We start from the raw sequence: 13,668 nt of genomic DNA, 5'->3' as shown, positions 1-13,668 counted from the left end.
CTCTTGCTTCCAGCGCTCGTCGATGCATCGCTTCTGCCTCCTCGTACTTGCCCTGGCTCTCTAGCACTGACCCAAGGTTATCGACGCTGGTGAGCGTGTCGGGGTGCTCGCTACCCAGTACTCTCCTCCTCGACTCCATCACTTGCATATAGAGCTCTTCAGCTCTCTTGTATTGTCCATCACTCTGCAGAGCCCTAGCGCAATCTTCTGCAAGATTTGTTCTCTCCTCGTTATTATTCTTTTCACTATGTGACAGTGCATATTGAGCGTGTGGTAGTAGTCGCCTCCATTTGCTTCTGTTACTGTGATCATTGTTTGGAAACACCTGGAGCAGCTGCGTGACTGTCCGCTGAGTGTATTCGTGAAGCCGTCCCTGCATCTGCAGCTGCTTTCGTAAGGCTTGGTGCACCAATCGATGCACGTCAAATGCTGACTCAGCAGGTCGTCTTGTGATGAGCGCATACCTGTCGAGTATCATGATCGTATCTATACGGGCCTGCGGCGAAGCTGCCTTAAGTAGATCGAGCGGAATGTCCTTTCGGTCTACGCACGCAGTAACGTAAAGCTGCTCTACAGCAATGGCGTTGCTCTGCCAGACTTGACCTATAGAAAGAGATAGTGTAGCAGCTACAGCCTTTCTCAGACTAGACTCTCCCTGCTCGCTTTCACGCAAGTCATTGCTATGCTTAAGAGCTGCTTGGTCGTGGTCGTGGTCGTGTAGTCGTGCTTGGTACTGCTGCACTGTCATATTGCTTGCGTTCATGCACGCTGCCGCTTGCGACACTGCTAGAGGCAGGTGTGATAGCTCTCTTAGCAAGCGTATGGCTGCAGGCTGCTCAGCATTAGAGAGCGGCGTTGTCAAACGGGATTGCAACATCCTTAGCGCCATGCCAGACGTCAGTTCATGCAGCGCTACCACATCTTGTGGAGCAAGCGTCTTAGCCGTGTCGCTCTCTGTTGTCGTGAAAATGACAGAACAGAGCTTAGAGTGCGGCAGAAAGTTGGCTAAGTTTGCAGCTTCTGCCGTTGACGAGCCATCATGCTGGACAGTTGTGCCTTCGACGTTGTCGAAGATCAGTAAACACTGCCGCGTACTTAGCTTTGCTATGCAACGTTTCACGATCTGCTCTATGTCTGCCTGGTCACCGTCACAACCAGGAACGCCAAGCTTCTGTGCAACACTAGTATACGACTGGTCGAGACTGTCTTTGTCACTCGCATCGATCCAGAAGACCGAGCAGTGCTTGTGTTTCTTTAGTGTTCTGTGTGCGACCTCGAGCGCGAGCTGCGATTTACCTGTTCCGCCAGGCCCGACTATTGCAAGCGTCGAGGTAGTCTGTATGTTGCTGAAGAGCTTCGCTTCCAGTTCAGCGAGCTGTAGTTCGCGACCCACAAAAGACTTGTTGCGCGCGAACGGAATGATCGACGGTGCGCGGCCGGCTCCCTCCACTTCAGCCTGCAGTCTTTCCAACGCACTCTCCCTTCCTTCGCCATAGGTTGCAGGCATAGAGACGCCAAGAAGTCCAAGCAGGCAGTATACCATATCTTCTGTCTCGGTCGTTTCGCGACCGCTAACCCATCGTATGCGCTCATCTATAGTAAACTGGTTGAGGGGACAGTTGCGCAGCGCTGCAAGCGGAATGCTGGTGATGCTGTGCAGTAGTTGGTCGAGAGAGGTTTTGTCGCCTATGCGCTGCCCTTCGCACGAGAAGAACTCCACAGATGCTGGCGCTATCAGCTCCTGCAACGTCCATCCGCGAGTGAACCACTTGCTTCGCCGAAGCGATACATTCCAATCCCTGCATAAGATAGATCCTGTCGAGGTTGAGGTCGATGCTGACACATCCGATAAGAAAACGTAGCATCGTAGCGCATTCTTGTACCACTGGAACATCGAGTTGATCGCCTTAGAGCGCTCGTTGTTGTTCCATCTGTCGATACAGCATGTGTCAATCCAGAAGTACTGTAGCCCGTCCTGAGCTGCTTGTTCGGCGCAGAACCGTAGCTTTCGGTAGCCTTCTTCTTTCTCTTTGTAGTTTCTATTCGATATATCTTCGATAAGGATCTCAGAATCGCCCCATCGGTGTGATAGAATAGCGTAGGGCGGGATCCGCTTGCCGCGAAAGTCTGTCAAAATCAGGCTGCCTAGTACGTCGAAATGGAGAAGCCGCATAACGCTTGCAGCTCAGACTTCAGTCTAAAGAATTAGAGGCCTAAACGACTTTTATGGTAGATTAGTGAGAGTAGAATGTTAGTGGGAGTAGAATGGCATCTTTGCGATAAGGCAGAGAAGGCAGCCTGGTGAGGCAGTGCATACAACCAGGCTGAAGGTGCTGCTGGCTGCATCAAGCGCCCAGCCTCCTGCACTGCTTCCCCTCGCTATTTACGCTAAGGCAGTGTTTGCCTTGCAAAATTATGTCAGAAGAGTACACATGTAGGTAAGATGCTAGCAAACATAGCTAACTAATCTACAAAGGTTATCGTTATAGCGTCTTGCCTGGCTCTGTGCGATGGGGGCGGCTGCTTACTGGCCCAGGAATAAGAGCTGTCTAAGGTCGGGCGATGAGTGAGAGCTGCAGCTCTCAGCCACAGCGCGTAACCCTTCGCAGATATCTCAGCACGCTACCGCTGCTAAATGCCACTAAAGTCGCACGGCCGGCTCGTCGCGTTTTGACGATGATGTCGCCAGCGCGGAGAAACTGCCGGAATGCACACTCCTCACGTTAAGTAGACTCTTTGAGTGTGCAGTCTTGATCTTTGCTATCTTGGCTTTCTTTCTAGCCCACCGAGCTGTGTAGAAGTTTATACTGCCGCGAATAAACAAGGGGGTATTAGAGGAGAGTCGATGGATGGCACTGACAGAACGAGCGACAGTATGGTCAACAACACGCTTTTCGGCGTCGGAGGGTGATACACTGGAAGCGCAAGAGCTGTAAAATAGATGTGCATTGTGTTTGTTTATTTTTGAGTAACGTGTTTTACAAGCGAGTCGCGCATACAAGCGAGTCGCGCACCCCACTAACTTCGCGCACCTCTCTTACTATAACGTGCAATTGCTCAACGCAACACAACTCAATTATCTTTAAATGAAGCAGATATTCAGCTTGCTATCTCAGCTATCTCAGCTAGTCAAATTGAGACTAATCGACGCGCTGCTGCTGTCTATCAAGTTCCTGAATCTACCCTCCGTGACCGACGTGCTGGCAGGCCTGCCCGACGCGATTGCCAGCCCAACTCAAAGAAGCTTACCAAGCTAGAAGAGCAAGTGATACTTGATCATATACTTGATCTAGATCTACGTGGATTTTCGCCTACCTACGCAGCTGTGCGCGATATGGCTGACAGACTCCTGGCTGCGTGTGGCGCTGGCCAGGTTGGCGTCCACTGGCCGCGCAACTTTGTCAAGCGTACAGATAGTCTTACGACGCGTTTCAATCGAGCGTACGATAGGCAGAGAGCTCTATGTGAAGATCCAGCCCTAATCAAGAGCTGGTTTGAGCTTGTAGAGCAGACAAAGGCTAAGTATAGCATCTGTGACGAGGACGTCTACAACTTTGACGAAGCCGGCTTTTCAATAGGCAAGATCACGACTCAGCTTGTCGTTACAGCGTTAGAGAGAAGAGCCCGGCCAAAGGCTATCCAGCCAGGTGGTCGCGAGTGGGTGACGTTTATCGCTGGGATTAACGCAGCTGGCTGGTCTATCCCACCGTTTCTAATCTTTACTGGCAAGTATCACCTATCTGCCTGGTACGAGGAGGCAGAGATCCCACGCGACTGGGCGATCGCAGTCAGTGACAACGGCTGGACGACCAACGAGCTAGGAGTTGAGTGGCTAAAGCACTTTGTTAAGCATACAGATGGCAAGGTTGTTGGGGCACGCCGGCTGCTTATTCTTGACGGCCATGAGAGCCACTAGTCACTTGAGTTCTAAGAGCTCTGTAAGGAGAACAATATCTATACGCTCTGTATGCCGCCCCACTCCTCTCACCTACTCTAGCCTCTTGACGTTGGCTGTTTCTCACCGTTGAAGCGCGCGTACAGCCATGAGGTGGAGAGCCTGATACGCAACCACATCAACCATATCACCAAGCTAGAGTTCCTGCTAGCGTTCAAGGCAGCCTTTGATCGATCCTTTACGGCAGTCAATATCTGCTCAGCTTTTCGAGGCGCAGGCATTGTGCCTCTCCAGCCAGACGCTGTTCTGTCAAAGCTTGACGTGCAGCTGCGTACGCCTACTCCTCCAGCTGCTCTAGCAGAGGCTCTCTGGCAGGCTCGTACGCCTAGCAATACACGCGAGCTTAAAGCCCAATCGACGTTAATACGTAATCGCGTCCAGCGGCATCAAGACTCTTCACCTACCTCAATTATCGCGGCAATTGACCAGCTTAAGAAGGGGGCAGAGATAATAATGCTCTCGGCTGAGCTAATGCGCGACCGGATCGCCAGCCTTGAGAGAGCTAATATAGTAGTATCAGAGCGGAGGCGGCGTAAGAAAAAGCGGATACAGAAGCGTGGAGTCCTTACAAAGGGAGCTGGAGAGGATATACTTGCTCAACGTGAGGCTGATGAGCAAATTACTCGTGAGGAGCGTCAGGGAGGAGAGCGATCAGGTGTCAGCCGCCAGGCTCTAGCGCGCTGTAGTAGGTGTAGGGAGACTGGCCATAATTCACGCACATGTAAGAAAGATACTCTAGATAGTACTTAATCTACTATCTTAATATCTATCAAGATTATCTATATATGGTAGAGCTACACGCTTGTAAAGGTGCGCGAAGTTAGTGGGGTGCGCGACTCGCTTGTATGCGCGACTCGCTTGTAAAACACGTTACGTTACACGCAACCCGAGCATCCGGAAGAAAAGGTGTCCCGTCACACCGTGCGTCCCGGCACGGAGGGACGGACGTTAGATTCTATTAGTTGTTATTAGTCGTTTAATTAACATATCTAGAGATTGTTGGGTAATACATGGTCAACTGTTTAGTAGTATTTATCACTAAGTTAGTTAATTAATTTCACTTTCTAATATCTATTCAATCTGCAACAGTAACGCTCTATAGTAACTACTTAGAGGGGTTTAAACTATTCTAATTAGAGAGTTCTGCTAAACCATAATAGATAGAAAAATTTAAAAACAGTTCACTTAGATTTTTACTAACAAAAATATATTAGGATGTTACCTTTTAATAAATACATATTAGAATTTGTTCGTCTAGTTATTTCAAAAAGTATTGTTACCGCAAAGGCCTAACTGGGGTCCAACACAGCTTTCATTAGCAACTGTTGCCGGAGGCAGTAGCTTGCAATGACCTGCGTGAGATGGGGACTGTAGAGAAAAGACAGTACAATCTTCAATCAGGCCCGATGAACTTGTGCAACCTCCAATTGCTTGCTGCAATGCAGCTATGTTCCAACCATTCTGAAAGTCCCCATGGTAGCTAGAACCTAGGATAGAATAAGTTAGGGTTTTATCAACAAACACCTCTTCGTACCTGCTTGGTCACCATTACTAAGTAGGAATTGCCCAGAGGCGTTACGGAAGACAGAGGTGTCCCAAATCGTTTCGAAAAATAGAGCTGGAATTCGAGTCTCGTAATCTGGAGGACATGTACCTTCCATAACAAGATCTGGATAGGCTACATGAGACTTGTGGTCGTTAGCATCAAGAGAAATGCCATCCCAACATGATGGAAACATTAGCTCGAGGCGAAGGCCATCGGCGCAGTTTGAATCAATGAATGACTTATTTGGAAGTAAGTGTCGACTTAAAGCCCCTTCAGCAGCACCACTATAATTTAGGCAATTAAATCCAATGGCCTTTTCCGCCAGTGATTTTGGTGTTTTCTCTTCTGGACCCCACAGAGATTGTGGTATGTCTGGAGGTGGAACAAAGACATTTTTTCTACTAGCATCACCTGCAATCATTCTAAATCCTGGTGGAAATGCCATAATTTTATCTCCAAAAAGAAAGTAATAACTGAAGCCTTCTTAGTATTAGCTATGAAGTATATACTGAATACTCACATAAGCATTCCACCAATCTGTGGAACAATCTCTACAATACCGTTTGTGTGCGAAAACATGAGTGGTGGCGTCCAGTAAGCAGACATGTCTTGAAGGACCGCACATGTCGTGCAATTAGAGTGGACAAGGCTATCATAGGATGACGAGAAACTCAAGTCTTGGTTAAAGATTAGCAATTGGAACTGCACTCTTATGCTCGACCTACTCTGTGCCCCATGAAGCGTGTGTGCATGTTGGGAAGGGAGCCCTTCCGAGACGATTGGATCAATTCGAAAAACTCCTAGTCGCGAGTAGCAAGGAAGCCGCCAAAACGCTCTACTGGTCGATACAAGCACGTTAAGTAGTATAGTATAGCGGATGTTCATACTGTGGGGCTGTTTCAATTGATAGAAGGCTTAACTATTTATCTAAAAGGGTTATACTACTCAACACGGACGCCTTAATATAAGTGTTTTTGATACTATCTGGAAGTGATGACTATCTTTTAAGCTCCTATCTAAGAATTTGCACTCTTCCACTTTGCGAACTGCGCAGGGTAAAGGGTCTGCTGTTGTTCAGTCAAGTTTGCATACGTAGAATCTTCTGGTAAATCAAAGAGTTCTAAGAAGTCTTTGTGAAACTGATCCCTCGGTGACATTCCTAGTTCTGTTTTGATAGGGGTCTGCTCCTGTTGTGACTTTACTAGAGGTGTAGGCTGACGGTGTAGGACTGGAGGCTTCATAGGCGTTGGGCGTACCAATGGTTCAGTGGTAGTAACCGGCTGCTTAGTCCGGCGGGACACCGCTTTTCTCTCGTATATCAGCTTACTGAGGGGCTCAGGTCTGCCTGTAATATGGCTCATCCACCTTTCTTCAAACTTATTTTCAAGGTCAACAGCAATGTTATATAGAGCGATGGATTTTTCCCGGTCGTCGATTCCGTCCATGACGAGTTTGATCGTTGTCCTAGTTTCGTGACTCCAGCCGGATTTATTTTTAAGATTATATTCTGAATAGAGTTTAGGTTCAAGCCAAATAAAACAGCGGGTGTGTGGTCGTCTTTCTTTGAAGTCGGGCGCTAGTACCTCAACCTCAGCTTCGTGTCCAACGCCCCTTTTAGAGTCCCAGTACACTACTAGAACCTGAACCTTGCTAAGTATATTCATTGGAAGCGCTGTTTTGTTATCTCTATGATGTTGCACAATCTTCTCAACGATGCGATCGCTACCTTGGGTAACGTCTCTTTCTTGGTTATAGTCAGACGCATTTGGAAGAATTGATTCAAAACGAGCGCTTAGACCCTTCTCGGATCCATATCGAACACAGTAGCGAGTCCGAGAACTTTTCATGATATGGCCGAACACTTCTTTGGGTAGATGCTGCATTGAAGACTCTCCACGAGAGTCATTGACATCGATGTCCCATTTCATATTGAGATTATCAATAAGCTCTTTTTTCATTTCACCATATTCTTTTGACTGTTGTTGATCGCCTGCATATGTCTTCTTAGGGTCTAGCGCGTGAGTTGCTACATCTGGCTGGGTAGCAACTGGATTAGTGGCTGATGTTTCCTTCTTAGCCATTTGCTCAGCGTCATCTAGGTTCATTGGTTCAGTAGATCCAGGTATAGGTCCTTTTTTGACATTCACTTGGGATGCGGCACTAGTGTACTTCTGCAATTGTGTTTCGACCGCATTCTGTCTTGCCTGCTGTTCTTCAGTATACATGCCCTGGTATACCTTATTGTCTAAGTCGTCTTTTTCTTCTTCGAGCTTTGTAAGTATAGCCTCATGCTGCTCTAATGCACTCGCTTTTGCAGTGCTTTTATCGCTTTTGCTGTGAGTTTTCTCAATCTTAGAGCTACCACGAGTAGCCATGTTTGTGAATAATAGCTTTAGGTTGAAGTGTTTTGTGACATCTGGACACTTCTTTATATACTACGGGGAGATATTAGCAGAAGGATAATAAAATGATGCTATTATATTATTGCACTGCAGTGCTTTCGAGCATGATATACCTATTTGCGGGATATCTAGCTACATTGGTTAAACGGGATATTTATGCCTCTTAGAATGAAACAATGACAATACCGTGTGCCCAAGGAACCTGCCCCACTGAAGTGAATGTACTATCCAACTTTCCACTCCCTATCATCATACAGTATTGAAAGCGCAGACAATCAAAGAACGTAGCCATAGCGATAGGCTAGCTGTAGATAAATAAATAGATAAAACAGTGCCTTGGCACATGTGATTTGCTCATATCGATCTTTTAACTTTTTTGGTCCTAGTAATACTAAAGAATTGTGCGTAGCTCGTGCCGCGTTACTGCTTGCATGGCGATTCTATCGCGAGCAAGCCCAACGATTGGAGCGAGGCGGTGTTAACACCATTGGCAAAGAGCATTTTACCTACCTCTACAAGCCTGCCAGAGAGCGAGCGTTCACAGCGAAGAACATCAAAGCTAGGTTTGCTGTAAGTAGTTTGTTCCTGTTCAATCCAGATCCAGTGCTGAGGAGTGTGCCGAAACCTTTAGCTAAAGTAACTCCCGTGGTAACCAATGAAGCACCTCGTCAGGAAGATGTAGTGCTGCAAACACCTATAACACTAGTATCAGCGGACGGTCTTATTTTGCTACAACATCTCATTCTCAAAAAGGAGGCTCATGCTCTTAATAAGACAACTAAACAGAATTTGCAGCGACACTTACTAAAAGTCGCGAAAGCTACCTAGTTATCTTTAACTAGGAGCGCTCTCTAGCATAACCACATTCAATTATTTATGGCAGATAATAACGAAGCTGAGTCCCGACAGTCAATTAGGGCCGACGTACTAGAGAAGAGATCTGAGCAGGTATTCAGCTATGAGCCTCTCAAAACAAACAGCTAAGGCGAGCAGAAGAAGCCGCAGCTAAAGAAGCTAAGGCTAAAGCTAGAAGGAAGCGTGGTCAAAAGAGCAGAAGCTACGGCCTCCACAAATAGCTTGAGGCGTGACTGAAAGTGAAAGAATACTGCGCTGGAAAGAGAGGCTGGCCCAGCAGTGCCAAAAGGCAAGGTCGCAAGAGTGAGCGATGTTCAGGCAGCGGAAGCCACAGGAGTGCTAGAGATAACACTGGTTGCAAAAATGTATTGATTATGACAGTGCTAGTGCTGTTAGGTTATGCTATTTAGGAATATGCTCACTTACAATATGCCGGCGTCATCACTCTGTTTCTTTAGGTTAGACTGCTGTTTGGTGTTAGGACAGTTATAAAGTTACATAGCTACAGGTCATCACGTCGTTTGCATAAAGAAACAATTTTAATTGGCTATGTGTTTACTGACCAAGGCGGCTATACATAAAAGATCATTCATAAATGACTACAACCTATAGTTACCTGGACCTTGGCGAGGCAAGTAAAGCGATTACGCGGGACAACGTCAGATTCGCGCTGCGCGATGGAAGCTGGTAACTATGTAGCCCATCGTTCCATTCCCACACTTACACCTTTGCCTTAATAGCTTCCCACTCTAGCATCTAAGTACCCAACTTCTGTACAAGTCATGAATCAACTTCCGCCTGAGCTTATTGCATATATCTGCCGATGCCTATACTTTCGAAAGGACTACGCCAATCTCCGTCTCACCAGCAAGGACATGAGACGCAAGTGCGGCATAGAAAGGAACGAACGCCGTACCCTTTTTTCCCGATTTCTAGCGGAAGAGGCCTGGGAATTTAACCACGCAAGCCAATGGATGTATAATCATGCGATAGAAAAGCCAACGTCTACAATTCTCCTCTTTAAATCCGTTCTTCCTCAGAGACCTAGAGAAGCATCTGCTCTTGGTGCAAAACTTGCTTTTGCACTGGCTCGAAATAATCAGCAAAATGATGCAATAGAAATAATAGAGACCATCTGGCGGTGTCGGACCAAGGGTAGCTATATCCACCGCGACGTCGTTGGACCAGCGCTACAGCTTGCAGCGCTGTACGAGCAGACTGGTCGGCCAGAGGACGCAATAGAGATCTTGGAGGCCATCTGGCAAGATCAAACCCAGCTTAGCAAGGTTCGCTCCGACGTAGTCACACTAGCGCTACAAGTTGCAGTGCTATACGAGCGGAGCGGGCGGTTCGTGAATGCAATAGAAATATTGTGGGAATAAGCCTACAAAGTTATCCAGCTTCTTAGCTAATATATAACAAACTACACACTCGTCATTCGTATCTCAAGAGCGGGGTTAATCTCGCACCCGCTGCATTAGAAAGCTGCTTTGATCTTAGGTACCGACCAGGGTGTGAAGCCAATCGACCCTAGACTGGCCAATACTCAATGGGCGACGATAGAACCAAACACTCTATAATATTTTTAACCGCTCTTCTAAATTTATAGTAAATAGTCTTAGGAATGAGTATTTCATGATTAGGGTATAATAGTCGCGATACGATGGATTTCAAGACACTGAAATCGCAGATTCTTTGCGGCACAGGGGGATTTGCGTGACCCAGGGAGGAATGTTAAGTCTGCTTTCCTCATTTATTAGTATTATCTAATGGTGTAGGTAGTTTCATAACGCCTTGTACACTTAACGATACATCCTACTAAGTTGAACAATATCCTAGAAGTTAATATGATATATAGTCACTAGTATTAGACTTGAATAACACTAAATCATCTTACTATCGTAGAGGATAACTACATTGTGATAGAACAGATAGTAAATCTATGTAGATGCCTTAGTTTCTAGTCATTTCCAACGGGCCTGAAAATATTTGTCCGTGGTCATAATCAGGAACAGGCGGGGTAGACAGATACCCAGGGAGAGGAGCATCCATTTTAGCTCGCGACGATTTCTGCAGCGCTGGCTTTGTCGAGAGAAAATCTTCGCTAGTCTTTATGATGGGGGCTGGATACATGGACTCCTATATTTATCAATTATCCTGATATAACAAGATGCGTAATAACCCACGAGCTGTATAGAGGATGGTGGCCAATCTGTTCGTGTTGGATTTGAATTGTAAATATACAATTGACCATTGTCTTTCTGGATACATATCCACACCCCTACTTTGTATCGGGCACTTATTTCATGACCACGTCGGATGAAATTGTTTTTCCGTTTCCTGAAGGACTCCTGCTCTAATCTTCTAGAGTTCATGATGTAATAAAATGCGTATTGCAGGATACTGAGCCATCTATTTATATGTGATAAGCCCGCACTGACCATTTCTGTCCGTTATATCAGTAAGCTTAGACCTTATGTTTGACACATCCAGATATGAATCAACAATTGAACCCCTCTATCTGGTACTCCATAGTATTTTCAGGGCTTATTACCTTCCTTATCCTATATTTTAGCACTCGCCTAGCGTTTCGATGGCTGGTTGCACTCATAACAGATGCTATCCTCAAGTATCTAGTGTACTCTACCACTAGCCTCTTTGGAATATCTAGATGGCGCATTTCGGCAAAGGACGCGATGTTTCCACTACTATATGTGAGCGCCAACGGCGTTTGTATGGGTTGGGGTGTGAAAGCCGCCAAAGAGCTAAGCCGCCGGTCTGCTTCAATGCTCGCAACAAATCTTATACTTCTGCTTCCGGGCTTTAATGTAGCAGCTGATGTCTTGCATATCTCCCTAAGGGTATACCAGAAAATTCATAGCATAGTTGGGCTAATCGCTTTGATACAAGCGTCAATTCACGCTGGACGAGAACTCACTGCTCACGGATGGACTGGTAACATTGACACAATAAGTGGAATGGCGGTACGTACGAATGTATTGGCATTAGTACTATGGTCTCACGCATCTAGGCATTCTGCTGCCTGGGACTGATGAGTGTTGCTTCTCTCCCCACCCTCCGTCATCATGCGTACGAGATCTTCCGGGTGATTCACTTCAGTTGCTCTACATCCATATGCATATTGTTGTGGCTTCATATTCCTACATCAAATAAAACAGGTCGAGTCCAAGTAATCATAGGAACATGTGTGTGGATAGCGACCTACGCCCATAGAAACCTCCTCCTCATATATCGTAACTTTTCAGTAAGCAAGCCTAGCACTAGTATTTCTATTGAGAACGTTCACAACAGTCTTCAAATAAAGGTCAAAATTCCTAGGCCTTGGAAAATACAGCCGGGGCAGTACGTATATCTTACCACGAGAAGACCTGGACTTTTTTCGATATTTCAGCGCCACCCTTTCATGGTAGCAGACTCAGAATCAGACGATCACAACTTTCAATTGCGTATTCAACCCAGGTCGGGTTTCACAAACCGACTCCTCACACATAACCTTTATAGAACGACAGAGCTTAGTGCTTTCATAGAAGGACCCTATGGACAAGGATTCGACCTTCGAGACTTTGGTACAGTAGTTCTGTTCGCTAGTGGGATTGGGATTGTTGGCCATCTTGCCTTTGTTCAGAAGCTCATACGCGACCACCGACAATCAAAGACTAAGACAAGGGATCTTCTTCTAGTCTGGCACGTGGATGATAAGTATCAGCTGGACTTGGTGTGGGAGGTCATGAATACCATACTAAGAAATGACGATCTTCCAGGCGCTGTAACAAACAAAAATACCAGTATCCCATCTAGAAATGGAAAGACAGATCGATACTTGGACGGTAGTGCCACCGAAGAAAGTCCAGGAGTACGACCTGCACCGCATGGAGAGAATGCAAGTTGCACTGCGACGATACAATGTCAACAAACGCTAATGCTTCTAAGATTATAGATGTTTACATCTACGGCGACTACGATATCTTAAATGAGGCCGGAAATGCAGTATTATACAGGCGGTCAGGTAATCGAATTGCTGAGGTAAAAGGCGAGCCAAACGTAGGACAGATTATTAGCGATGTTCTAAATACGAGAGTTGGAAGACTCGCAATCTGTGGTAAGCTATGTCATTCACTATCGCTACACTAAATAACCTAAGCAGTATGCGCGCACTGGGAAATGAGGCACCAGGCGCAAGAATGCGTTGCCCATACTAGCCATAAGCGAGTGAGATATCTGGAGTTGGATTTTCAACCCTTTGAACGAAGGAAGCATAATCAGAGAAGAAATTCCTTGCCAATTAGGTGCCGGGGGATCGAAGCTGCTTAGATAGACAGAAATGAATCTTAAATCCACCCATCCATCGAGACTGTAGTCTTTGTTGGGTTTTTCGATGCTTTGTACGGCGCTATGAAAGCGTCAAATGCTTGTTCTTGGGCGTAACTATATTGATCTACCGCGTCCGAAACCGCGCTAGAATGATCTCTAATTTCACCAAAATCTATACCGTCGAGTACCCCAATGATACATGCTTGAAGTAAATCTTGGGAAATCCCGGTAATCTTTTCTTTGAACTTCTCTGCGTGCTGGTAACATTCTCGGTAGAATGTGAGCTCGAGTCTAAGCTCTCCGTTTCTCCGGTTCAGAAAATCGATGTACTGAACCATGTCTTTAGGTTGCTTCGACTTTTGCATTTGGTGAGGTTCCATGTCTATCGCAATCGTCCTACCGCCATAGCATCGTATGACATGGTCAATGTTATTGGCTTCGAGGGGCCTTCCACGAGGTGCCTTTCTTAATACTGAATCCATAATATAATTTCAAGTTGTATAGGATTGAAATGGTCTTAGATTTACTAGGTTGTCACAGGTAGAAATGTACGGACATGTTTTTTTATATTAAGTCTG

The 13,668-nt window shown here is 46.2% G+C and overlaps 6 protein-coding genes across 6 annotated transcripts in view; 3 read left to right on the top strand and 3 right to left on the bottom strand.

The window, feature by feature from the left end:
- Nucleotides 1-2,173, bottom strand: part of COCVIDRAFT_112750 (hypothetical protein) — a gene marked incomplete at both ends in the record, with an annotated part of 3,583 nt that extends 1,410 nt beyond the window's left edge. The window contains one exon of the mRNA XM_014696019.1: nt 48-2,173. Within this exon, the coding sequence (XP_014551505.1) occupies nt 48-2,173 (2,126 nt within the window). The remainder of the gene's footprint in view (nt 1-47) is intronic.
- Nucleotides 2,174-5,457: 3,284 nt separating this feature from the next.
- COCVIDRAFT_42212 (hypothetical protein) lies at nt 5,458-7,876 on the bottom strand (the record flags this gene model as incomplete). The annotated part of the gene is made up of 2 exons (XM_014696018.1): nt 5,458-5,974; nt 6,594-7,876. The coding sequence occupies 2 exons, from the start codon at nt 7,874-7,876 to the stop codon at nt 5,458-5,460; spliced, it is 1,800 nt and encodes a 599-aa protein (XP_014551504.1).
- Nucleotides 7,877-9,540: 1,664 nt separating this feature from the next.
- Nucleotides 9,541-10,140, top strand: COCVIDRAFT_42211 (hypothetical protein; the record flags this gene model as incomplete). The annotated part of the gene is made up of 1 exon (XM_014696017.1): nt 9,541-10,140. The coding sequence occupies one exon, from the start codon at nt 9,541-9,543 to the stop codon at nt 10,138-10,140; it is 600 nt and encodes a 199-aa protein (XP_014551503.1).
- Nucleotides 10,141-11,253: 1,113 nt separating this feature from the next.
- On the top strand, nt 11,254-11,811 carry COCVIDRAFT_112779 (hypothetical protein; the record flags this gene model as incomplete). The annotated part of the gene is made up of 1 exon (XM_014696016.1): nt 11,254-11,811. One exon carries the CDS (start codon nt 11,254-11,256, stop codon nt 11,809-11,811), a length of 558 nt encoding a protein of 185 aa, XP_014551502.1.
- Nucleotides 11,812-12,182: 371 nt separating this feature from the next.
- On the top strand, nt 12,183-12,910 carry COCVIDRAFT_112754 (hypothetical protein; the record flags this gene model as incomplete). The annotated part of the gene is made up of 2 exons (XM_014696015.1): nt 12,183-12,663; nt 12,717-12,910. 2 exons carry the CDS (start codon nt 12,183-12,185, stop codon nt 12,908-12,910), a joined length of 675 nt encoding a protein of 224 aa, XP_014551501.1.
- A 197-nt stretch (nt 12,911-13,107) lies between these two features.
- COCVIDRAFT_112745 (hypothetical protein) lies at nt 13,108-13,572 on the bottom strand (the record flags this gene model as incomplete). The annotated part of the gene is made up of 1 exon (XM_014696014.1): nt 13,108-13,572. The coding sequence occupies one exon, from the start codon at nt 13,570-13,572 to the stop codon at nt 13,108-13,110; it is 465 nt and encodes a 154-aa protein (XP_014551500.1).
- Nucleotides 13,573-13,668: the final 96 nt, after the last annotated feature.

This window comes from Bipolaris victoriae (assembly GCF_000527765.1).
Source record: "Bipolaris victoriae FI3 unplaced genomic scaffold scaffold_137, whole genome shotgun sequence".
Classification (NCBI taxonomy): domain Eukaryota; kingdom Fungi; phylum Ascomycota; class Dothideomycetes; order Pleosporales; family Pleosporaceae; genus Bipolaris; species Bipolaris victoriae.
Note: the sequence above shows the minus strand (reverse complement) of the source record. Positions and strands in the feature narration are given on the sequence as shown.